Source organism: Pseudonaja textilis, chromosome Z, assembly GCF_049901715.1.
Source record: "Pseudonaja textilis isolate UNSWEBS1 chromosome Z, rPseTex1.2, whole genome shotgun sequence".
Lineage (NCBI taxonomy): Eukaryota > Metazoa > Chordata > Lepidosauria > Squamata > Elapidae > Pseudonaja > Pseudonaja textilis.
Window position 1 is genome coordinate 79,424,482 of NC_142008.1, and position 24,517 is coordinate 79,448,998.

The 24,517-nt window shown below is 36.6% G+C and overlaps 1 protein-coding gene across 1 annotated transcript in view; it reads right to left on the reverse strand.

Moving 5' to 3' along the window:
• Window positions 1–1,279: 1,279 nt before the first annotated feature.
• The window catches only part of GLIPR2 (GLI pathogenesis related 2), a 29,909-nt gene continuing 6,671 nt past the window's right edge, over window positions 1,280–24,517 (reverse strand). Inside the window, exons 2-5 of the mRNA XM_026702374.2 lie at window positions 23,404–23,512; window positions 18,008–18,111; window positions 14,049–14,126; window positions 1,280–6,046 (exon numbers count right to left, since the gene is read on the reverse strand). Coding sequence (XP_026558159.1) covers window positions 5,886–6,046; window positions 14,049–14,126; window positions 18,008–18,111; window positions 23,404–23,512 — 452 coding nt within the window. The 3' untranslated portion in view covers window positions 1,280–5,885. The remainder of the gene's footprint in view (window positions 6,047–14,048; window positions 14,127–18,007; window positions 18,112–23,403; window positions 23,513–24,517) is intronic.

Below are 24,517 nucleotides of genomic sequence, written 5' to 3' on the forward strand. Positions count from 1 at the left end.
GAATAAGGAGAGATTTAACCTGGAAATAAGGAGAAACTTTCTGACAGTGAGAATAATCAACCAATGGAACAGCTTGCCCTTGGAAGTTGTGGGAGTGCCATCACTTGAAACTTTCAAGAAGAGATTGGACTGCCATCTGTCAGAAATGGTGTAGGGTCTCCCACTTGGGCGGGGGTTTGGACTAGATGACCTACAAGGTCCCTTACAACTCTGATTATCTGTTACATCTGTTAAAGTTCTCACAATTTCAACCCCCTATATCATTTCATCTTTAGTTTCCGCCTCTACTTTTTGGCTGACAAAGTTGGGCTTGTCAGTTGGGTTTGTCAGGCACTTATTTGATCCCCCACTTGATGCAGAGTTTGTCTCCCTGTTGATGTCAGGGCAATTGAAGTCCTTCATTACTATTGTGGTATGTTTCCTGCAAAGATTCTGATTAACAAAATGTTCATCTTTTTTTTTTTTTGCTTGCTTGAGTAGCCTGTAGAATATAACGATGGTAATGTTATTCTTTTTTTCCCCTTTTATATTAAGCCATATATATTCAAGGAGTCTTTCATCCTTGGTTTTATGCATTTCTTACATGTAATGGAATTCCCCCACATATTTGTTAAATCTGTTTCTTTTGAACTTTTTTGTATCCTTTCCACTTTACATTCCTGTTGTGAATTTCATCCCATAAAATTTGGTAATTACCATTATATCATATCTATCCTCATGTATTAGTACTTCAAGGTCACCTTTGTTCCTCAATTTTGAGCATTTTGAGCATTGAGTCCTTTATGGCTGACCCTGGGTATGCTTCCTACATCTCATTTATATCTGACTTTTCCTTCCTTTCCACCACTACCTGTCTCCTTGTTTGGTTGTCTTGGGGTTTATGGTTGGGATTAGATCCCCCTCCTGCTCAGTTTTAGCCTTAGCCTTTTGGATAAGCTGACCTAGTCGTTTTCTTGTGAGGTGCAGCCCATTACCTGACAAAAGCATCTCATGTAGGTAATGTAGACCAGTGAACCTCAAGTTATTTCATTGTAGACCAGTGAACCTCAAGTTATTTCAATGGCACCATCCCTTAAGCCAGTGTTTTATTTCTTAAAAATCTTTATTCCCTCATTGGTTGATCTTTTGTTGGAACTACAGATGAAAACACCACCTATTTGACTATGCCCTGAGACTAGGACATTCTGGATTCAAATTAAAAACTGGCTTCAAGAGATTACTGGTTATCAGATCGAGCTCAGACCAGAAACCTTCCTTTTAGGAATTATTAAAGATAGAATACCAAAAGAAATAAAATATTTATTGTTACATATCACAACAGTCGACAGAATAGCTTTTGCACAGGTATGGAAAACTCCTAATGTTCCTAAAGAAGAACTGATATTACAAAAAGTAACAGAAAGTGCCAAAATGAATATGTTAACGTTGAAATTGAAAGAAGAGATGACTGTGATTATTACCTAATCTGGAATAAATGGTATGATTGGTTAGCAAACAGAACAAAAAAATTAAGACAAGAAACTTAATTGTAAGAAACCTTAAGAATGTAAAATGTAAATTATGTAAGAATATAGAAATAATGATTATAGTTAAAGTTATTAATATTAGATAAATATAAATACAATGTGTTAAGATACTTATAAGAATGTGTATAGATGTCAAGAATGTTGTTGAAACTATGATGTTTTATGTTGAAAATTAGAAACTTAATAAAAACATATAAAAAGAAAAAAAGAAACACCATCTATAACTCTCTGGCTTTCATGTATAGTCTCTTTATATTGTTTTTAGGTTCATTGTCATACTTGTCCCCACATGGAAGAAAAGAAAGGGATAAACATCTGTGAGTGTGATTATTTTAGGAAGGCTCTCTGTCACATCTTTGATTTTTGCTCCTTGTCCAATCTACAAAATGCTGGTTCTGTTCCTCCCTGAAGTGAATCTCCTATACACCAACTATACAACAGCCTTTGGGGGAGAGGAACAGGGGGAGAGTCCAGGCTATTTTTCCTGCTGTCACTAGATTGCTTGATAATGTCCCTTCTGATATAAAATTAAATACTTCATTTTCAAAAAGTCCAAAAGAATTAAAATATTCTTTTGCAAAATAATTAAACTAAAATTTTCTTTTTAAATGTTAGTCTTTTAGTTCTGCTTGTGATTAATGTGGACGTAGAATTTAAATGCATTAAACTAGGTATAGGTTGTAATCCACAGATGTATAAAGGACTGACAAATGAATAAAACAATGAAAAGAAAAATACTTACAATCTCAGCTAGAATGGAAGAAAAGGAAATATCAGCTTGTAGTTAATATAAACAATTACTTTTAAAAAAACAGTACTTTGCAATAATACTGAAGAGGTTCTTTCCATTAAAATGTTGCAGTCTTTACAGTTTTATCACTCACAGGGTAGAATCATAATTGTAGAGAAATAGAAACTGGGTGTATTATTTCTAGGGTAGAGTAATAATTGCAGAAAAACAGAAACTGTGGTATCTTATGGCCAGCTTAGAGCAGAGTTCTACAGTCCTCATAAATCACAGTTTAGCTATTCTAATACACTTGCAGCCTTACTTAAATTTGCAGTTTTGCTTTATGCTTAGTAGTAACAAAGCCTTGCCTTGCAACAGTCAGAGGTTCTGTAGCAGCCAGACTCTGGAAATGATCATTCGGTTTATTCAGATCATTCAGTATATAGAAATTCATATTTAGTTCATTCATATAAATTCAGTGATTAAAATCTGCATTTATGGTTCGAGGAAAAAAACCTTTGTGCACAAATTGCATTCAATTGATTTCAAAAGTATGCATCTCTTAATATTAGAAAAAACTTTGACGTTATACTGAATTTAAAAAAAAACATTTATAGTCATAACTTTGCAGTTGATAAAGCAAAAGAAAGAGTAAATATGGAGTTGGTGTGATTTGTCACCTCTCTCTTTGGCGTAACAAAGGGAAGGGCTCCTCTCTCCCCAACAAAGAATGCAGACAGTCATATCATTCACCTGAGCTCACCAGAGTAAAAATTTTGCATCCAAATAAATTATTCTCTTTAAGTACAGTCTTTTCTCCATCCACACTTTTTCTGGTGGGTGCAATTCTGTGCCTATTTAGGATTTTGTAGATTTTTATTATTTTTTTGCGCTCATTGGTAAGGAGAGACAGTTACACCTCTGCTCTAAGATTTGGAGAAGTTTGTGGCTTCCAGTACATTCTTCTGTGTGGAGATCAACTCACTGGATAACAGTGAGTTTCACTGATAATAGTGAGTTTCTTGCTGACATGCTACAACCATTGAAACTGCTCACTACCTCCTAAAGGATATTAGGCCATGATTTGGGATATCTAGCACATTGGACATGGATTGAAGAAAACGTTTTGTTTTTCAGATCATTTCACACATTCTAAAAGTCTTGTGTGACACCCAAAACTGACATACCCCTTACAACCTGCTGCCATTAGGGAAGCCCAGTGAGTTAACAGGATGCTAAAAACACTACATGATAAACTTTGTCAGGAGAAGCATTTATCAATGCCCCCAAATCCAGCCTGTAGCCTTGTTCCCCTTGTAGACTAGATCTATGAATGATATGGAGATCTCTCCTTATGAGTTGGTGCTTGGGAAGTCACTTGAGCTTATAAAATCTCTAAGCCTAGTAATGCGGTTATCAACTTTATTGGATTCCATGGTGTTGTCTTTGGGCTTAGGTCTGAGAGAAACTGATATTCTATGATTTGGTCATTTTCTCAATTCTGTTATCTGTGATAAGTAATATGTATACTATATTATACAATATTAGACAGCCAGTTTAGACAACCAGTTTGGTGCAGTAGTTAACACATCAGGCTAGAAATCAGGAGATGAGTTCTAGCCCAGCCTTGGACACAAAGTCCTATTATTTGTGATTATTTATTTGTTTATTTTTTATTTGTTTGTTTGTTGTATTTATACTTTTCCCCTCTCAATGATAAGGTGACTCTGGGTGGCTTACAATTTTTTTTAAAAAAGTATAGAAACAATTAAAAAATGTAAACATTATATAAAAACTAAAACCAAGTAAACAAACAACATTGGGATGAGATTTCTTCTTATTCTGTCAACCACTTCCAGCAATGAACACCTTATATAGCAACTGGCAAAAATCAGGTTTTAATACCCTTCTGAAATGCTTGAAGAGTTGGAACAGTTCTCGCTTCTGATCGTAGAATGATTCATAGGGCTGGGGCCACAGTAGAAAAGGCTCTTCCCTTTGACATTGCTAGCTGGAATTTCTTGGCCAATGGGCACCTTCCACTGGAATAGGTGGGGCAGGTTAGTCTTATTGGAGTGAGATGGCTCCTCAAATAGTCTGGACCCATGCCATTTAGAGCTCTGGACCAGTCACTTTTTCTCAACCTTAAGAAGGAATCAATGGCAAGCTACTTTCTGATAAATTTTGCCAAGAAAATTGCAGGGCTTGTTCAAGCAGTCTCCAAAAACAAGACAGGACTGAATGGAAGAATATCATCATCACCATCACCATCATCATTTTAGCCATTGTCTATCCACTAGAGCACTGTCTATCCATTAGAGCATTCATCTATCCATCTATCCACTACACGAAGGGCTTTTTCATATGTTTCCAACCAATATGATCCTGAGCTTTGTTTTGCTAATTGGGTCCATCTTGTAAAATCTTAAAATTTATTTCAGGTTTTCTCCCATTCCATATAAATCTATTGAATGTTTTTTCCAGTCTTGAAAAGTTTTATATGGGAATAAAATTGGTTGCATTTCAAATTTTAAAAAAATTGTCATGGGTAATATATTCATTTTAACATCTGTTTATCCTAACTAGGAGAGTTTAAATTTTTCAACCTTTTAAAGTCTTTTTAAAAATTTCTTTTAAAAGTGTGACTTCTAAGCAAAAGCCATGACTATTGTGGCAATGGTAGCATCAACTGCATTATTCAGATGGTGCAGACACTACCAACTGATTTCTCAGTCTTGTCAGCTGTCCCTAATAGGAGCCTCACACTCTCCATATACTGCACTGATACAAAGTCTTTGCAATATAAAAAGAGGGTGAGATAAATAGTAATTCTGTAAGCTTCAGTAAACTTCCAGATTGAGAAATGAGACTATTCATTTAATCTGTCCTTGCATTTTATATAAAAGCAAAAACAAGTCAGACGAGAGTCCAACGGTTCTATGCTCTGTGAAAATAGTTATATTTTCTGAATGCCTACCACCTACTATGCCAGTCCATGCTTATCTACAAACACTGGATGGATGCACCAGATAAATAGTTTCATGCAATTTATGTTAGGACATTTGCTATTTTTCATATGCATTCAGACTAGCATATTTAAAACTGTTGCCACACAATCAATCCCTGTGGGGATGAATAGTATTTGTAGGCAAATAAAATCAGTCTTTCCTCTTTTTAGAAATCCTTGAAAATATAATATATTGAAATAACAGTATTAAAATATGATAATTGGATATTAAAGTTTGCAAATATATTTTAGAGAAGGGATTTTGTAGAAATATGAAATTATATAAACACTCTAAAACATATTTGCGAATTTTAATATCAAAATATTATAATTTTTATACTGTTATTTTAATATATTTTGCTCTTACATTTCTTGATATGTATGTTCCATATGTTGGCTTTTGTCATTGTCTTTCAGTGTTTTCACTATATCTTTCATTGTGTTTCAGGAATGGTTCTGTACAAAAATTAATTTTGTAGGCAGAACTACTATTAAACATTTCTTGAAATAATCATTAAAAGACTAAAGTACCATTCAACAGTGATTTATCCAACATAATCAGGTGAACTCCCAATTTTCTTTTTATAACCTATTGAAAACAATCTCCTTTTCATATAGATTATTATTTTTTTGGTGGAAAAACATTTTGTTCATATTGCCCAGAGTTTACAATGTTGCCAGCAGGTTCATATCTAGCCACTACAAATGTGGAGCCATCACTTGCAGCTGCTTTTCCAACTCCCATCTTTTTTGTGTTCTTCCAAACCATTGCTGTGAAATGACCTGAAAAATCAAGCACATTGTAAAAATAATGCATTAGCTCTAAAAATAAAAATTTGGTCACAAGTATCAGACCATAGTAAGTAAAGAGAAAGGAATATCAAATTAATAGTTTATGAAAAATAATAGTAGTAATAGTTTATGAAAAGTAATTACATGTGAATGAAAGAGGTTTTCTTTTATAGCAATACCACTTAGACTTATATACCGCTTCACAGCCCTTTTTAAGAGGTTTACAGAATCAGCATATTGCCCCCAACAATTTGGGTTCTCATTTTACTCACAGTGGAAGGATGGAAGGCTGAGTCAACCTTATAAGTTTCTGAAAACAAAAATGTTAAAAACATGCAAATAATGCTTGGTTATTTTTCTGTTTTAGCATGTCAAAGTAAATAGGATAGAATTGCCTCAAATTATAGTAAATTGTAATAATGAATACAAACAAACTATTCTTCCACATGCATATTTTTTCTACAGCAAATGCAAAATAGATTATTGATCAGAGAGAGAGATGGATTTGACTATATTTCAAGCCACTATTGACAGTGGCTTGAAATAAACAGTTCTTGCTTTCAATCTCAATTCAGAGTCAATGTTGATAAGCTGAATTGTTTTGCTTTTTAGACACTGAAGTAAATATTTATTTAATTGTATCATTTGTTTTACTATATCACTGTGTTTGGGAATGCTGTTATTACTGTTATATTTATTTGGATTGACCTGAAACTCTACTATTTGTTCTCTTCTACCTAGCCTTGCACTCAATTTTCTCTGCAACTGATTTCAAGAAGCCTGCTCCTCTGTTATTTATACTTCAATTAGAAGCAGTTTCCAGTAGATTTACCATTAATGAATTTGTCTAATACCCTTCTGAACTAATACCCTCCATATGATGCCATGATGACCACCTTGTGATAGCAATTTTAAGCGATTTGTTATGCCATTTAGTTTCATTGTCTAAATATTTTAATACATATTTATAATATGTAATACAAGAGATATAATATGTATTACGAGAGATTCTTTGGAACACATCAACATTCTCAATTGGATTTGTAACTGGCTAACAAAATATACTCAAGGGGTAATCCTTAATGGTACTACATCTATATGGAGGAAAGTAAGCCATGGGGTACCACAAGATTCCATCTTAGACCCCATATTTTTCAATATTTCCATAAATGATTGAAATGAGAGACTAGAAGGGAAACTTATCACATTTGAAGATGACACTAAGCTGGCAGAAATAGGCAACACCCCAGAAGACAAGCTCAGGATCCAAAAGGATCTTGGCAGATTTGAACAATGGCACTATTCAACAAAATGGAATTTAATGTGGAGAAATGCAAAGTTTTACATTTAGGCAGGAGAAACCAGAGGTTCAAGTACATGTTAGGTGAAACCTGGCTCAAAAACAGTTAACTGTGAGAGGGACCTTGGAGTCCTAGTGGATGATCACTTAAATATGAGCTAGCAGTGTGTGGCAGCAGCCAAACAAACTAATATAATCCTTGGTTGTACAAACAGAAGCATAGAATTGAAATAATGTGAAGTATTAGTACCACTTTATAAAACCTTAGTAGGACCACATCTGGAATACTGCATCCAGTATCTACCACAAAAAAGATGTTGGGACTTTGAAAAAAAAAAGTGCAAAGAAGACCAACTAAAACGATTAAAGTCCTGGAGATTAAAACATATTAAGAACAGTTGCAGGAATTGAATATGGCTAGTCTAGAGAAAAGAAAGACTACAAGTGGCACGATAGCAGTATTCCAATATTTGAGAGGGTGCCACAAAAAGAAGGGGTCAACTTATTTTGCAAAGCACCAGAGAGCAAGACAAAAAATAATGATGGAAACTAATCAAAGAAATGGAATTCTCCTGGAATTAAGGAGAAACTTCCTAACAATGATAATAATTAAGCAGTGGAACAGCTTGTCTTCAGAAGTTGTTGGTGCTTCATCAGTTGTGAGAGATTTTAAGAAGAGACTGTCTGAAATTGTATATGGTCTCCTGCTTGAGTAGGACACTAGACTAGAAGATCTCCAAGGTCCCTTCCAGCTTTCTTGTCTCATTTTATCTCATCTCATCTCATCTCATCTCATCTCACCTCGTCTCCTCTCTTCTCCTATTCTATTCTATTCTATTCTATTCTATTCTATTCTCATTCTCATTCTAAATTATTTGATGCCATCATCAAATACGATTACCTTATGCTCCCTCATTTCCAGATCATTTATGAGCACATTAAAAATATAGCAATTTCTATGAATTTCAAAGCAGTTGAGTATCAAGGTACCACTATATTAATTTGTTTACATTACATCAGGAATTGATCCCTTCTATTTGGACTAAATCCAACTCTAAACACCTCGGTAGGAACTGTTTTAAGGATGACACTGAGATTAAATAAATATAACTAGTTCTAGTGAATATGTTTTTACACATTATTTAACCACTAGGATGTAATATGTGACCAGTTTCATTATTTATGAGATTCATCAAGTCATTGCAATTAGCATAATAATTGCTCTAGTTAAGAACTGACTTACAGAACACTCTTGTTTGTTTAATTTACCAAGTCTTATGAACTATCAAGTCATATGTAAAGCCACAACTAGCACCTGAGTTTCAGTACATTTCAAGAGGGAAATGTGTCGGCTGTCACACAGAGATATATTTGGTCTTTAAACATAACTTAGATATTCCAATTCCTTCTTTTCTTGAATAAGAAGTTAATATATTAACTAGAGGCAGAATTCTGAGAAATTAGACCGAGGCAATAAACATATGCAATTTAATACCCTTCCATAGCTTCAGAATTGACTCACTAGAATTTCAGGGAAGAAAGAAATCCCAGCACATGGAATAAATCTTGCTTAATTCTGTAGATATAAGAAATGTTTTAGCCTTGAATCAGTGTTAGGGTTTAGCGTTAACCCTAAGATTTATTTACATTGTATATATTTATTTTAAAAACTCTAGCCCTAAAAATAATTTATTCTTCTTTATTTTATTATTTATTATTTGATTTTCTGTATAATAAATATTTTTTATTTTATTTTATGAGCAACAGACAGAAAGCAGAACTGCTTAACTTGTTTTCTGCATCTGTCTTTACATAAAAGAAAAAAACTAACCCAACTATTCAAAAACAGTACCATAAAAAACAGATTAGTAACACAAGTTAAAATAGGCCAGAAAATGGTAAGAGAACACCTATCCATCTAGACATATTCAAATCACCAGGACCTGATGGAATACACCCCAAAGTTCTGAAGCAATGGCAGACATGATCTCAAAACCACTGAACCATATATTTCAAAGATCCTGGATCACCAGGGAACTATCAGAGGACTGAAAAGGGGCTGATGCAAGGCCCCATCTTGAAAAAGGCGGGGGGGGGGGGGTGAATTCAAGAATGTACAGACCTATCAGCCTGACATCAATACCTGGAAAAGATCATCAAACAATGAATCTGCAAATACCTAAAGACAAACAAAGTCACAACTAAAACCCAACATGAGTTTGTCAAAAACAGATCAGATCAAAGACAGACAAATTTTATTGCACTATTTGACAAAGTGACAAAATTAGTAGACCAGACAAAAGCTGTGGATATCATTTACTTGGACTTTATTAAGGCATTTGATAAAGTAGACCACAACATATTATTTGATAAGATAGAAAAATGTGGGTCTACCAGTTTGCACCTATTTGCTAGAACCAGTTGTTAACATTCTAAGCAGTTCGGAAAACTGGTTGTTAGAAGAAATTACTGGCCTAATCCTGTAAGGAAGGCAGGAAGGAAACATTCTGGTGTTGCTTACAGAAACTGCCTCTCCGTTAACCCTTATTACATTCTTGGCAGGACTAGACTTCCTGTCTCAGGAACATCTCTGGAGTTTTTTTCCCCTCCTTTGCTGGTACTTTGCTTGTGTGGAGTGACCATTTAAAGTTACAACGGCACTGAAAAAAGTGACGTGACCATTTTTCACACTTACGACTGCATCCCTACAGTCATGAGAGGCCAGGTGAGGAGATGCATGCCTCAATATAAATGATATTGAGTTGGCTTACAGGATTAAGCCAATAACATGACCACCAAGCCATGTCCACCCAGTCACATGACCACCAAGCCCACGCCCACCACTAAAGCCATGTCCACAGAACCACTTGTTAAAAATTTTGAATCCCACCCCTGGTTAGACAGCATCACCACCAAATAGATTCATAACTGGCTGATCAACCACACTCAACATATAGTCCTAATGTAACTGTGTCTACATGGATGGACACATGCAGTCAGTACCCCAAAGCTGTACTCTTCAATATCTTCATCAATTAATTGAGGAGATAGATGGGGAATTCATCAAATTTGCAGATAACACTAAGCTGGCAGGAATAGCGAACACTCCAGAAGGTAGGCTTAAGATACAGAAGGATCTTGACAGACTTGAACATTGGACCCTATTACCAAAATGAAATACAATGGCGAAAAAAGTAAGGTTCTACATTTAATCAAGAAAAAACAAAGTATAGGTGGTACCTGGCTCAATAATAGAAACTGTGAGAGGACCCTGGAGTCCAAGTAAACAATCATTTAAATATGAGCCGGTAGTGTACTTCAGCTGGCAAAATCCAACAAATACTAGGCTACATTAAAAGAGAGATTTTATCAAGATCACATGAAATGTTAACACCACTTTATAATGCCTTGGTAATACCACACTTGGAATACTGGATCCAGTTTTGGTTGCCATGATATAAAAAAGAGTGCAGAGAAGAACAAAGATGATTATTGGACTGGAGGCTAAAACATATAAAGAATGATTGCTGGAATTGGGTATGTCTAATTTAATTTTTTTAAAATGAACTAGGGGCAATGTGGTAGCAGTGTTCCAATATCTAAGGGGCTGCCATAAAGAAGAGGGAGTCAAGCTATTTTCCAAAGCATCTGAAGGCAGGACAAGAAGCAATGGATGGAAATCAAGAAGACAAGCAATCTAGAACTAAGTAAACATTTCCTGACAATTGGAACAATTAATCAGTGCAGCAACTTGTCTCCAGAAGTTGTGGATGCTCCAATATTGGGTGTTTTTAAGAAGAGTCAACCATTTGTCTGAAATGATATAAGGTTTCCTACCTGAGCAGGGCTTGGATTATAAAACTTCCAAGGTCCCTCCCAAATCTGTTGTTCTGTTATTGTTATTCTACTGTAATCTTTTATACCTATATCTCTAAACAAACTGGAGTTTATATGGTATATAATACTTACAGTTACTGTATACTTTGCATTGTCTTCATTAAACTAGCTTTAAGCCATTTTTGGCTTAAAAAAGCTTGACCCCCAGCAATAAATGAATAAATTGTGGTGATCTATCTCCATCTTGTGGTATGATTAGAATACTACAACTTATTTTAAATTATTTATCTTTTTAACTAGTATGGAAACTAGTTGTTTTACAGAAGCAGTTCTATATTTATCTTAACAGGGAATGTTTGCATATTAATATTTGAAACTTAAAGAATTATTTTTAATTTATAATACAAAGTAATCCAAAATCGTTATGGTTGAAAAAGAAGGGCACAGTAGAAATGACACTGCAATACAGCACTCCAGCAATAGTTTTCCTAATATGCTGGTCTAATATGGGCAGTTGTAAAATGACATGGCATGCCCACGTAACATCTCTGAGCCAAGATTTCTGCTGGTTACTTTCAGTTCGAAGTACTGAAAGTACGAAGTTCGAAGTACTGGCTATCAAGATAAAGTTCTTCAGGCACAGGCATATATTTACACACACACACATAAACACACACACAGTGTGTGTGTGTGTGTGTGTGTGTGTGTGTGTCTAAATATATGTGTATACAATATATTTATGTACAGTTGTTAGTCAAAGACTACAATAAAGTTTACCTACCTACTTACTTTCTTATGCCATATAATTAAATTGTGTTAACTGATGGGACTCAGGAAGCAGACCTTCCTTTTTCTCAGTGCCTGTTTGTATTCAGAAATTAGTATCACCCCCACAATGACCTATTTCAGTGATCCTTTAAAACTCTTTCCCTAAGCCTAGAATCAGTGGGGAGAAAAACTTGTAGGATGAGTGTATAATTTTTTCCATTATTCTTTCATATTGGAATAACAGTAGAAGCCAGGATTATGATTTGGGGATATTAAATTTGTTTTATTTGTATAAAATGAGTATGTTTTACACAGTATGAGTATGTTTATACACAGGTGTGCCAGTTCTTTAAGTAATGCTAACCAATATTCCAAAGTTGGTAAAATATTATGGACTAGATTTGAAAATATGAGAATGAATTATACATTATTCCCCACAGCAAAGAGAAGCAGAGATTATTAATCTTATTTTTATCCAAATCAGAGGTTATATCTAATTTTGTGTCTATTTTGAAATTGCTTCTGGATTTTGTGCTTGCAATCAGCAAAAAAAAACACCACGAAACTTTGATTCTGTTTTTGTAAGCTAGACAGGCTTATTGTTATAGAAATTACTTCTACCTGCTGTTGTGTAAAAGCAAAAAGTTGTAGCTTAAAAGTTGTTACCTTCTACCATCCTAAAGAGAGTCGGAAGTTGGTGCTTTATTCTTTTTGTTTTCTCCCATTACACTATATCCCCTCTTTTTTTCTTCCTCTCTTCTTACTTTTTCATGGTTTTTTTTCTTTGTATTTATACTTCAATAAGCTAATAAAAAAGTTAAATTGATAATCTTGGGGCTGACATATACATTTATGGGTAAGATGAGAATTTTAGGTACAAAAGTACATCTAAAAATTGGCTTATATATGTATAGATTTATTTGCAAATATATATGATAATACTTTTTAAAGTACTTATGTGTTCCATGTATACTTGTATATAAACCCATTTTTTAAAAAGATAGATCTCAAATTTTTAACCAAAATACCAGGACCAATGGGTAACTGTGATTTATCCATAGATAAGCCAATTGTGGAAATTAAAAGATATGGCCATTTCCAGAGTCAGCTGGATCATTTTCCACTGAAATCTGCTTACAAATTTGTGTGTTGGTTTCTATGTGATAAGCAAGTAGATATGTTATTCACTTTCTATATGTGACATGGCTCTCTTCACCAGCATAAAGAAAAAAATGATCAGTATTCCATGTAATAGATGTTTAATAATGTGAAAAAATAATGAGCTGTTTTAATTTTGGGGAGGCAGGAGAGTAGTTTTCTCCCCCAGCACACACACACGCACACGCACACGCACGTGTGTGTGTGTGTGTGTAAGAAAACTGCAGGGACTTACCCAGACATAACTGAACAGAAGATATATATATATTACACACACACTTCTGTGTGTGTGTGTGTGTGTGTGTGTGTGTGTGTGTGTATTTTGCATATTGGAAATATAATATTTGTATATTATATAAAGAACCATAATAGCACGGTGGTTAGAATGCAGTATTGCAGGCTACTTCTGCCGACTGCTGACAGCAAGCAGTTCGGCAGTTTGATTCTCACCAGTTTGATTGACTCAGCTTTCCAGCTTTCCAGGGTCGGTAAAATGAGGACCCAGATTGTTAGGGGCAATATCTGACTCTGTAAACCACTTAAAGAGAGCTGTAAAGTACTGTGAAGTGTATATAAGTCTAAGTGCTATTGCTATAGCTATATATTTTGTAAATAAGGCAAGTTCATTAAAATGCAAGTGCAGTATACAAATAAACATAAAATTATTAATAAAATTTCTAAGTAATCCATTTCTTTTCTGGGAACTTAAACTATACCTATATTTGAAATCAATGATGCTTTGAATTAAAACATTAGAGAAGTATTTTAAAATGTTTTCAGCCTCCATATATTCCTATGACTCAAAAATGTTTCTGTCAATATTTGAACATTATATTCTTGTATTTCTGTCATCAAGAGCTTTTACAATTTGGATAGAAACCAAATGTTTATTTTTCTGCCATGATACAGTACAGTGACCAGTATACCTACCAGTCCCTGAGGAAAATCCAGGGCTTTGGAAATTATAATTCTTGATTTCATTATACCATCTGTCAGCTACTTCACTTCCTGCAAGACAAAAAAAACTGTGCAATGGAACTGGAATGAAGTGAACTTTTCTCTTCTCTTCTCAACAGTTACAGATCAACAATTCTTTTTATTAATTTCAGTTTGATTTAGATATTGACCATTAGTCATTATAGTTTGATTTCTTAAGAAATTATTAAAATAAGTTAAATGAAATTGTGAGCACATAATACCATTGAAAGAATTTTTAAATGCCTGGAATTTAAAGCTATGAAATAGATATTTATGAATAAATAATTTGTAATTATTAAAATATTTGCATGCTACTTTCTAAAATCTTTAATTTATTTAACATCAACGTGAATATAAGCACAAGATAAGGGAAAATGTTGATATTGAAGTACTAACCCATATTGGGACTATTTAAAGGCATACATATAGGAACTCCATAAACATAAGTACATGAGACCGGGGACAGGTTTGTGCACACTGTTATATCAGAATGGGACATTTCACTATGTCCAGCTTGCCATTGCCAACTCACTATTACCAAGTTGCCGCAGGACAACTCCACATGGCTAACTCACCATGGAGACAACTCATTGCGGGCAGTCGGAGGAAGAACTTTAAGAGTTGTTAACCTCATTTTACAAAACTTCTTCTCCGGCAACATTGAATTGTTAACTAGGGCATACAAAACCTTTGCCAGACCAATTCTCAAATGCAGCTCATCTGCCTGGAATCCGCACTGTATATCGGACATTAGCACAATTGAGCTGAGTTCAGGGGTATTTCTCCACGAAAGTATTCCACTCCTCCACTCACAATAGAATTCCCTAAGCCTCCAGTCTTGAAATTTTGGGCCTGGACAATATAGAACTGTGCCGCTTGCAGTCCAATCTAAGCATAGTACAAAAAATTGTCTGTTACAATGTCTTACTTGTCAATGACTTCTTCAGCCTCAATCACAATAATACATGGGCAAACAACTGATACAAACTCAAGGTAAACCACTCCAAACTTGATTGCTGAAAATATGACTTCAGCAACAGAGTGATCAACGCCTGGAATGCCCTACCCAACTCTGTTGTTACAGCCTCAACCCCTCACAGCTTCAACGTCAAACTGTCTCCTGTGGACCTCATCCCATTCCTAAGAGGTCCTTAAAGGGGGCATACATAAGTAAACCAGCATGCCTACCGTCCCTGTCTTACTGTCCCCATTTATCTGTATTTACTCCCTTTGTTCTTGTTTATGTTCATACTTATACTTGTTATCTTGTACATGCTTGACAAATAAATAAATAAACCAGGTGGGCAGGCAGGGGAGAGCGTGGGTAGGGAGAATGTGTGGGGTGCAGTGGTCAAGCTAATAGGCAGGCAGAGTGGGCAGGGTGCGGCAAGATTGCCTGGGCAATTGGAGGAAGAGCCAAACAGGTGACCGAGTGGTAAGCAGCAGTGGTGGGTTTCAAAAAAATTTCCGACCAATTCGGAGAGCTTGCTTCGCAGAAGGAGAGCCATGCAGATAAGCAAGTGGTGAGCAGAACACACAGAGTAGGTGGATAGGTGTTGGTAGTGTCAGGGATTTTTGGTTCATTGTGTGAAGGATGTGTTTGTGTTTATTTTCATGGTCATGGTCATGATGTGCACTGAAGATGGTGTTTGATTTCATTTACGAGGTGCAATGACAATAAAAGTAAACTAAACTAAACTAGAGCATGCAGGGTGCAGCAGGAGGTTAGACCATACCACCAGCTGTGGTAGCAGCCAGAACAGAAAGTGCAGTGTGTGTCCTGCCATGCAGAAGCAGCCACCCACCAGCCAATTGGTGCTCGGTGCAGGCTGCCATGGGATTACTTGAAAATGAATCTGAGGCATAGGAAGCTCAGTGTTATTTTTTTTCCCCTTGAGAATATATGCATATTATCTGAAAAAAATAAGTCCCAATGCCTGGCTGAGTTGCCTAAATTCAATCCTAGGAATCCTAGTTGCTGCATTGGGCTCTGGACAGAAGAGGCCGAGGATGGTGGGGCAGGCAATATAGGGCCACCAGCTGCATGGGGAGGATAAGGTGTGCTGGCATCACCGTGGACACATAAGATGCATTGGACAGAGCCAGGGGTGTTCTGGGTGCTGCCATGGCCCATGTCAACTTGCACAAAACATTGGTTGGCCAGTAACTGGGCTGCTGCGGCTGCTGCTGTGTGGTGGGACATGCTCTATGCTGCTTCTTCTGTTAGTGGCATGGTCCATCCTCCTGCCACACTCACAAGCTCTGCCAATCTGCTCTCTCACCTGCCACACCCAGCACAGTCTGCCAACCTGCTCACTTATTTATCCACCTGGTTTTTCCTAAAGCCACCCATGGTGAGTTATCCCCGCCCCCGCCCCCCCCCCAGTGAGTTGACAGTGTGAAATTATCCTGTGTCAACTTGGCAAAGGCGAGTTGGCAGAAGCGAGTTGGCCAGAGCATGCTGGCCAGAGCAAGCTGGCTGTGGTGAGTTGTCCTAGATCCCTACAGCTCAGCCAAAAACATTGCTGTAAAAATGGAAAAATCTTTATATATATATTACCTTGAATTCATGGCTGATGACGGAAAGGCAATATGAGATGGCATATATACTATGCCCTGCATATTCCTTTTCTAGTTTCACTTATCTTCAACAACTTTTTCCAATAATTGGGCCACTGTTGTTGGCATCTTTCAAATCTTTGTTACCTTATTCCTATTCTCTGCATTTTATTACAACAGTACTGTGAGGTAGACTGAGGAGAAATATTGTCTAGCCTCAAGTTATCCTATGAGCTTCATGATTAAATAAGGACTTGATTTGATCTTACTACTTTAGTCTAATAATTTAATTACTTTCCTACATTGATCTACCAAAACTATCCAGCAATAACAGATTAAGGCACAGCAGCATTAGATAAGGTAGAGAGAAGATAACTATCCAAGAATAGTTCAATCCCTTTACTTGTGACCAAATAGAATGTCTGAAAAACCAAGAATACAAGTGCTTGATCTATTGAAAATTTTGGTTGCAAATAACTTCATCTGTTTTCTGCAAGGCATTTTAATATATTCTGTCATTTACTAAGCTTCCCTCTCCCAAATATTCTAATACTTACATTGTACATGTTACTTTTAAAGCACACATTTGCAAATACATATTTAAATTTTGGAGATATATATTTAAGCATATTTTTAAAAAGTCTGCAGATTGATATATAAATAAGTCAAGTTTATGGATATACACAAGCAAATCAGAAAGATTTATTTGCTCAATAAAGGAGTGGGATGAAAAATCAGAATAAGGAAAGGAATGGAGAGATGTCACTAGACCAGGTTTAAGGGAAATTCAAATTTCCCTTAAGTTCGCATGGGTAGGAAAGAAATAAAAATTAAGGGAACCTTTCCATATTTTAAAAAGTGCTACAAGCAACATTCAAGAGAAATTAATGTTGAAGCTCCCTTTAAAATAATATTTCCAGATCATTTTCCATAATGCAGAGTTCCCCTTTTCCAAAAATTTAAAAAAAGGGGGGAAATTTACATGATACACTTGACTTCATTCCATTAGTCCATAAAATTCAAAATGTCTCTTGATTTGGTCTGCTTATAGTTCAGCTATCCATCAGAGTAAATGGAATGTGCATAAATGAATCTTGGCACAGAGCTGCTCCTTCTGGAACATGTGGGATAATTCGCATAGAAGCTTACACTGCATAATATTTAGAACCCTAGATAGGGTACAATATCTATGAAAGATTAACAGGCTGTTGAGTAGATATTTTAAATGCATTTATCAATTGGGGTTCTGTTTCTATGTGCTACAGCTTACACTATATAAGATTTGTTTTTGTTTTTTACACTAAAAGGTTTAATACATGCTTTTCGTATATAGGAACAAAGATTTATTTTACCTGATTGATCGTATGAAGCCCATGCTAGATTTTCTCCACATTTTCCACTGCTAGATTCAGGACTGTGTTTGAGGATTCTTGTGCTAGCAAGTGCTTCTGAATACCTTGTTTAATACAATAAGCAAGTATTTGCTAAATATAGAGAGCACATAGCCTAAAGGATTTAGTCAGAAGTATACATTTAATTTGAAAAGAAATTTTACACTGGTGGGGAAAAGCCATCTATCTCCACTTTTCCTGCTAACCTTTCCTGTTTTATTGCACCACCTCTGCTACCTTGAGTACCATGGTTTTCTGCTGATTTACAGACAAGTGGATTGCTTTTTAATATCTAACTGGGCCTACAGAGTCCCAGCACTAGCATGGTGCTTATTTTATTTAATAAGGTTAAACTTCTTGCATGTAAGGTTCCTCCTCTTCGGTATTGAATTTTTGTGAAGACATTTAGAATGTCTTCTACTTTTCAATCATGTTCTAGTTTGTACTTCTTGCTGTACCTAGATCTTGTCACAATTTGATTTGGACAACGAATACAGTCTTCTGTTGACTCAAACATTATTCCCTTTGAAGTAGATAGGTCTTTGTTTATTTCAATGTTCCTGCTCCTGGATTTGCAATAGTTCTAATTGCTATTTAATTCTCCAGCCTGAAGAAGCCAATAGTTGTTAATATAACTTAGGTTTAGTGTTATTTAAGCCAACAAATGTATTTGTTCTTCTGGTGGCAGAAGTTGCTTGGAACAGGTTTGCACAAGTATATTTTGACAATTGCATAGACTTTGGGCAGTTTACAATGTTAGCAAATTGCCCCTCATTTTACCAACCTCAGAAGGATGGAAGGCTGAGTCAACCATGAGCCCCATTAGGAGCAAACTCCAAGCTGTGGACAGAATCTGTCTGCATTCTAATCACTATGCTGCCAGGGCTCCTGTTTATGACCATCCTTCAATTTGGAAGCCTTAGCAACAGTTATTCATGCTATTTAGCAATATATTTTATATAAGGCTACCTTTGAATGTATAGAAACTTTCAGAGAAATGCACTGAAGATAATCTGAAATCTAGAATTTTTTTAAAAAAATCTACATCAGAACCCAATTATGCCATCTATGAATAGTGTAAAGCAGGACATACATGAATCAAAAGAATAAGTCTCTTCAATTTGCCACAATAGCTGAAGAAGAACCATGAACCTGAATTACTTGCAGAAGGCAAGCAATCAGGCTGTAGAAAAGCAGAAATAGCATGTGTAATATCTCTCTCTTCCTTCAAAAGCAGATTTATTTTTCTACAATATATAACAAGTAACAGACAATCAGAGTTGGAAGGGACCTTGTAGATCACCTAGTCCAACCCCCTGCCCTGACAAATGGCAGTCCATTTGAAAGTCTCAAGTGATGGTGCTCCCACAACTTCCGAGGGCAAGCTGTTCCATTGGTTGATTATTCTGTCAGAAAGTTTCTTATTTCCTGGTTAAATCTCTCCTTGTTCAGTTTCAATCCATTATTCCTTGTCTGGCCTACAGGCGCTTTAGAAAATAGCTTGACCCCTTTCTCTCTGTGGCAGCCCCTCAAATATTGGAAGACCACTATTAGGTCTCCCCTGGTCCTTCTCTTTACTAGACTAGCCAAGCCCAGTTCCTGCAACCATTCATTGTATGTTTTAGCCTCCAGTCCCTGGTTGCTCTTCCCTATATTTTTACGGAGTCTCAACATCTTTTTTATAATGTGGTGAACAAAACTGGATGCAGTACTCTAGGTGTGGTCTTACTAAGGCTTTATAGAGTTGTATTAGCACTTCCCTTGATCTTTATTGTATCTCTCTGTTAATACAAGGATTGCATTAGCTTTTTTGGCTGCTGCTGCACACTGCTGGCTCATATTTAGCTGGTTGTCCACTAAGACTCCAAAATCCCTTTCACAGTTAATGCTATTGAGCCTGATTTCACCCAGTCTATATGTGTACCTCTGGTTTTTCTTGCCTAGTTGTAGGACTTTACTTTTCTCTACATTGAATTTCATTTTGTTAGATATGGCCCAGTGTTCTAGTCTGTCAAGATCCATCTGGATCTTGAGCTTATCTTCTTGGGTGTTAACTATTCCTGCCAGCTTAGTATCATCGGCAAATTTGGTAAGTTCCCCTTCTATTCCCTCGTCTAAGTCATTAATGAAGACATTGAAGAGTACTGGGCCTAAGACAGAACCTTGTGGCACCCCACTGCTTACTTCCCTCCATGTAGACTTAGACCCATTAAGGACTACTCGTTGAGTACAGTTTGCCAGCCAGTTGTGAGTCCATCTAATGGTAGTGCTATCTATTCCACTTTTTTCTAGCTTACTAAGTAGGTTGTGGTCTACTTTGTTGAATGCCTTGCTGCAATCTAAATATATTACGTCCACAGTATTTTGCTGGTCTACTAATTTAGTCACTGTGTTGAAGAATGAAATGAGATTGGTTTGGCATGATCTGTTTTTAACAAACCCATGCTGACTGCTAGTTATTACTTTACTTGTTTCTAGATGTTGGCAGATCTGTTTTTTTATTATCTTTTCCAGTATCTTCCCAGGTATTGATGTTAGGCTGATTGGTCTTTAGTTTCCTGGGTCTGTTTTTTTTTTTTCCATTTTTTGAAGATGGGAACCACATTAGCTCTTTTCCAGTCCTCTGGTAGTTCCCTCCAGGATTTTTGAAAGATATGGTGCAGTGGTTCTGAGATGACCTCTGCCAGCTCCTTTAAACTCTGGGATGTAATCCATCAGGCCCCAGTGATTTGATATATGATGTGGGATGAGACAATGGGTCTACCTGGTACGGTAGTATTCATCTTCATTGCTGAGTTGCAATTCAGATGTAATCCATTAAAGTTTAATGTGTTGCCTCTCTATATTAGGCACTATTATGTACGACTTTCAGCTAGTTGGCAATTTTCTCCCTACCCCAGATAACAAAGGAGACATTGCTACCTTAATGTAATCAGCAGAGCTTCTTTTTCAATATCTGGAACAGTTGTTCTCAAGGGGCAATGTTGGCATTATGCAGTCAGATTACAGGTGAATTCTGCTTCTTGCCATTTTCAAGGTTAACAACTCCCTTTTGCGAGAACAGGTGGACCACTGTGAGACTGATGTGCAGCACAAACAAATCACTTGATCCTGTTCTAAGCAAGGAGTAGTGATAGTGATGAGTGAGATAGCCTCTTTTGAAATTACATGCCCTCTTTTCAGCTTTCAGGTGTGGGCTAGATGGACACTTCAACTGGCTTCTACACAGTGTGGTGCCTGTGAAGGGTCAGATCAGGAAAATGTTCAATACTTGGGGGAAGGGGATTATGCCAGCTTTTCTTTTAAAAATATTAGACGGTAACCAAAGTTTGCCTTTTTTTAAAAAATCATGAAGTACAGAGATGACTTGGAAAAAAATAGGTAGTTACTGTAAATAACAACATCATCATCAACATCAACAACATCAATAATAATAATAATAATAATAATAATAATAATAATAATAATAATAATAATAATAATAAAGCAGTTTGGTTAAAAGCACCAGACTGTGAGTTCAAATCCTGGTTTAAGCATAAAATGCAAGAAGAGGGCAAGCACTTCTGAAAATTTTCTGAAAAGATTTATGAACTGAGGCATCTGCCAAGAGTCAAGACTAGTATGAAGGCTTGTGCACACAGAGAAGGGTGTGTGTGTGTGTGTGTGTGTGTGTGTGTAAATTGTACACTGCATTTGTTACTCTGGAAGACAAAAATATCCATATAATATATAAATAACATTAATATGGGATCTTACTAATTTAAATTATTGTGGCAACAAATTGTTTAATTCTAAACAAATGCATTTTATACAAATTACTATACCAGATATATAGCCTGTCACCAATTTTCCTGTAAAAATGGTATTATCTTTGAAGCTAAATATTTCATAAACATAAAAAAGTATTAAATGTTGGTTTAAGTAAGTATATTCTTAAGATCCACATTGCAGGTAGGCCTTAAAGTACAATCTGTCACTAAAAAGCTATTTGAGGTTACGGCAGACTTTCTAAAAACTACATACAACCCTGTTTCAAACTTATGATGGCTGCCAGTGGTGGGATTCAAATTTTTTTACTACCGGTTCTGTGGGCATGGCTTTGTGGGCGTGGCAGGGGAAGGGTACTGTAAAATCTCCAGTCAGAGGTGGGATTTGCTGGTTCTCCGAACTACTCAAAATTTCTGCTACCGGTTCTCCAGAACTGGTCAGAATCTGCTGAATATCACCTCTGATGGCAGCCTATGATCATTGGCCCTTATAACTGACCACAGGGACACTCTAGGTTAGTACCGCCACCCCGCCTCTTTATCCTGCCTAAACAAGGCCTTGCCAGGCCAGGGCCTACTTCCCATGGTTCCTGGAAGCAGCACCATTTTCAGTACTTCTAACAATTTACTAGCAAAATGGCAACTGATTTTGGAGCTTTCTGCCTCAATCAGCTGGTCATTGGGAGACTGCAAACTTCTCCTGGCCCTTGTTAGGTTTTGGGGAAGCCAGCCGTATGCAAAGGTGGCAGCTTCAGAAAGAGCTTCCCAAATTCTTTCCTTTGCTTAGCCCCTCCCTGCTGCAAAAATTCACATTTTTTCAATAAAAAAACAAAGCTGGATTTACTGCATGCCTGGAAAGTTACTTCAACCCAGCAGTAAAGTTACTTCAACCTAGCAGTAAAGTACAGTAAAGTAATCCAGCAGTTACTTACTTTACTGCTGGGTTGAAGAGCAGAAAAAAGAAAAGAAAATCTTTTTGCAGCTTGTTTGTGTTGAAGAGCTGAAAAAACGTGGAGAAGTTGAGCCGGAGAAGCAGTGGAGAAGTTGTGGCAGCAGTGTATCAGCAGTTGAGGAGCAGCTGTGGACAAAGTGCCTTGGTGGATCAGCTGTGCTGGAAAATCTAGGGTGAAATGGGCAAGGTCGTGTGGTCCTGATGAATTGTCCCAGTCTAACCAGGATAGAAGCCCATCCCACAAGTATGGCTTCATCCACCAAGCAGGAAGGCTTGTTTGGGAGTCTCTCTGGAATTAGAATGAGGTGCTGGGCCTTAATCTAGCTGAACTCTTCCACCCTCCTGGGCTGCTTTTAGCTTTAAAAAGCTTTTTGGTGTTCCTCTGTCTCAGTAGTGGCCTCCCAGGGCCTCCTCCAACACCCATGCTTGTTTAGCAACTTGCACATTCATTAAACCGTAGCAATAAGCAGAGCAGGGAATTGTGTGGGGAGGTCATTCCTCACTTAACATCTGTCACCACTTTCAGCTATAATGGGCCGCAGGCTCCATTACAGTCAAGGGCTACCTGTATCAAAAAAAATAGTCTGCAACCAAAGTATAATACTATCATACAATCAAGAAGATCTAATTGTACTTACTGCTGTGCTTCTCTATTTAATTTTTTACAGAGTTTTAGTGAAGGAACGCCATGCTTCTTCCTATAGTCATTGTGGGCTCTTAAGACTTCTTCTGAAAATTGCTTGGAGGCTAATGGAGTATAAAATATTAGAAATATTACTGAACAACAGCACATTAAAATGCAAAATCCTACAGTAACTTACACTTTAAACTGTAAAGAACAACAACAGTTTTACCAATTTATAGAAAACTTACTCTACAATATTTGTATCTCGGATATAGGGACACTACAGAGATACATTTTGGAATTCAAATTCAAAATCAACTTGATCCATCCATTCATTCATTATTCTTTTCAACAATTAAATGGTTGATAAGTGTAGGCACAGATTAAGCTAGTTAACCTTCCAAACCTTCCTTTAGGGAAGACAGTCCTTCTTTTGTAAGTTCTGTCCTCTCTCGAAAAGTGTCCTCCTACATGTCCTCCTTTTTGATATTTGAAGACTAATCTGTAAATCTCCATATTTGATCGATGCCGATCCGATCCGTTGTGTGCGATGTGACGTATTTGTATTTGACATGGTGATTCGTCAAGGCTCGGTACAGTGTGGCGAGACGCGATTATGAGACGCATGTGCTCCACACAGGAAAAATGTTTTGAAAGAGTGCGCCATGTGCAAGAGCACACCGTGCACAAGAGTGCACCGCACGCAAGTGGCTTTAGTTTTTTCTTCAATTTGTGTCCTCCTTCTCATTGTAAAAGTGTTGGTCACCTTAGTTAACCCTAACCTAATATCTCCTAATATTCCTATGGGGATTCTGCTGACAATATGTGGGTGACTGTGCTGTCCTTTATTCATCTCTGACCTCTGTTTCAAAGTATGTTCAGGTAATCCTTGATTTATTGCCATTTCTTCAACAACCATTCAAAGTTATAACAGCACTGAACAAAAAAGGGCATGTGATCCATGCCCATTGCACTGCACTTGTGGTTTGTCACATGACCCATCTGCACTTAAAACTTCAGGGACAATTTAACTCCCATCTACTTGCTTATCTGCCCTTCACCTAGGATTTTCATTGCCCTGCACTCTGATGCTCTTCTAACTTTTACTGTCTACTTGTTCCTATTGC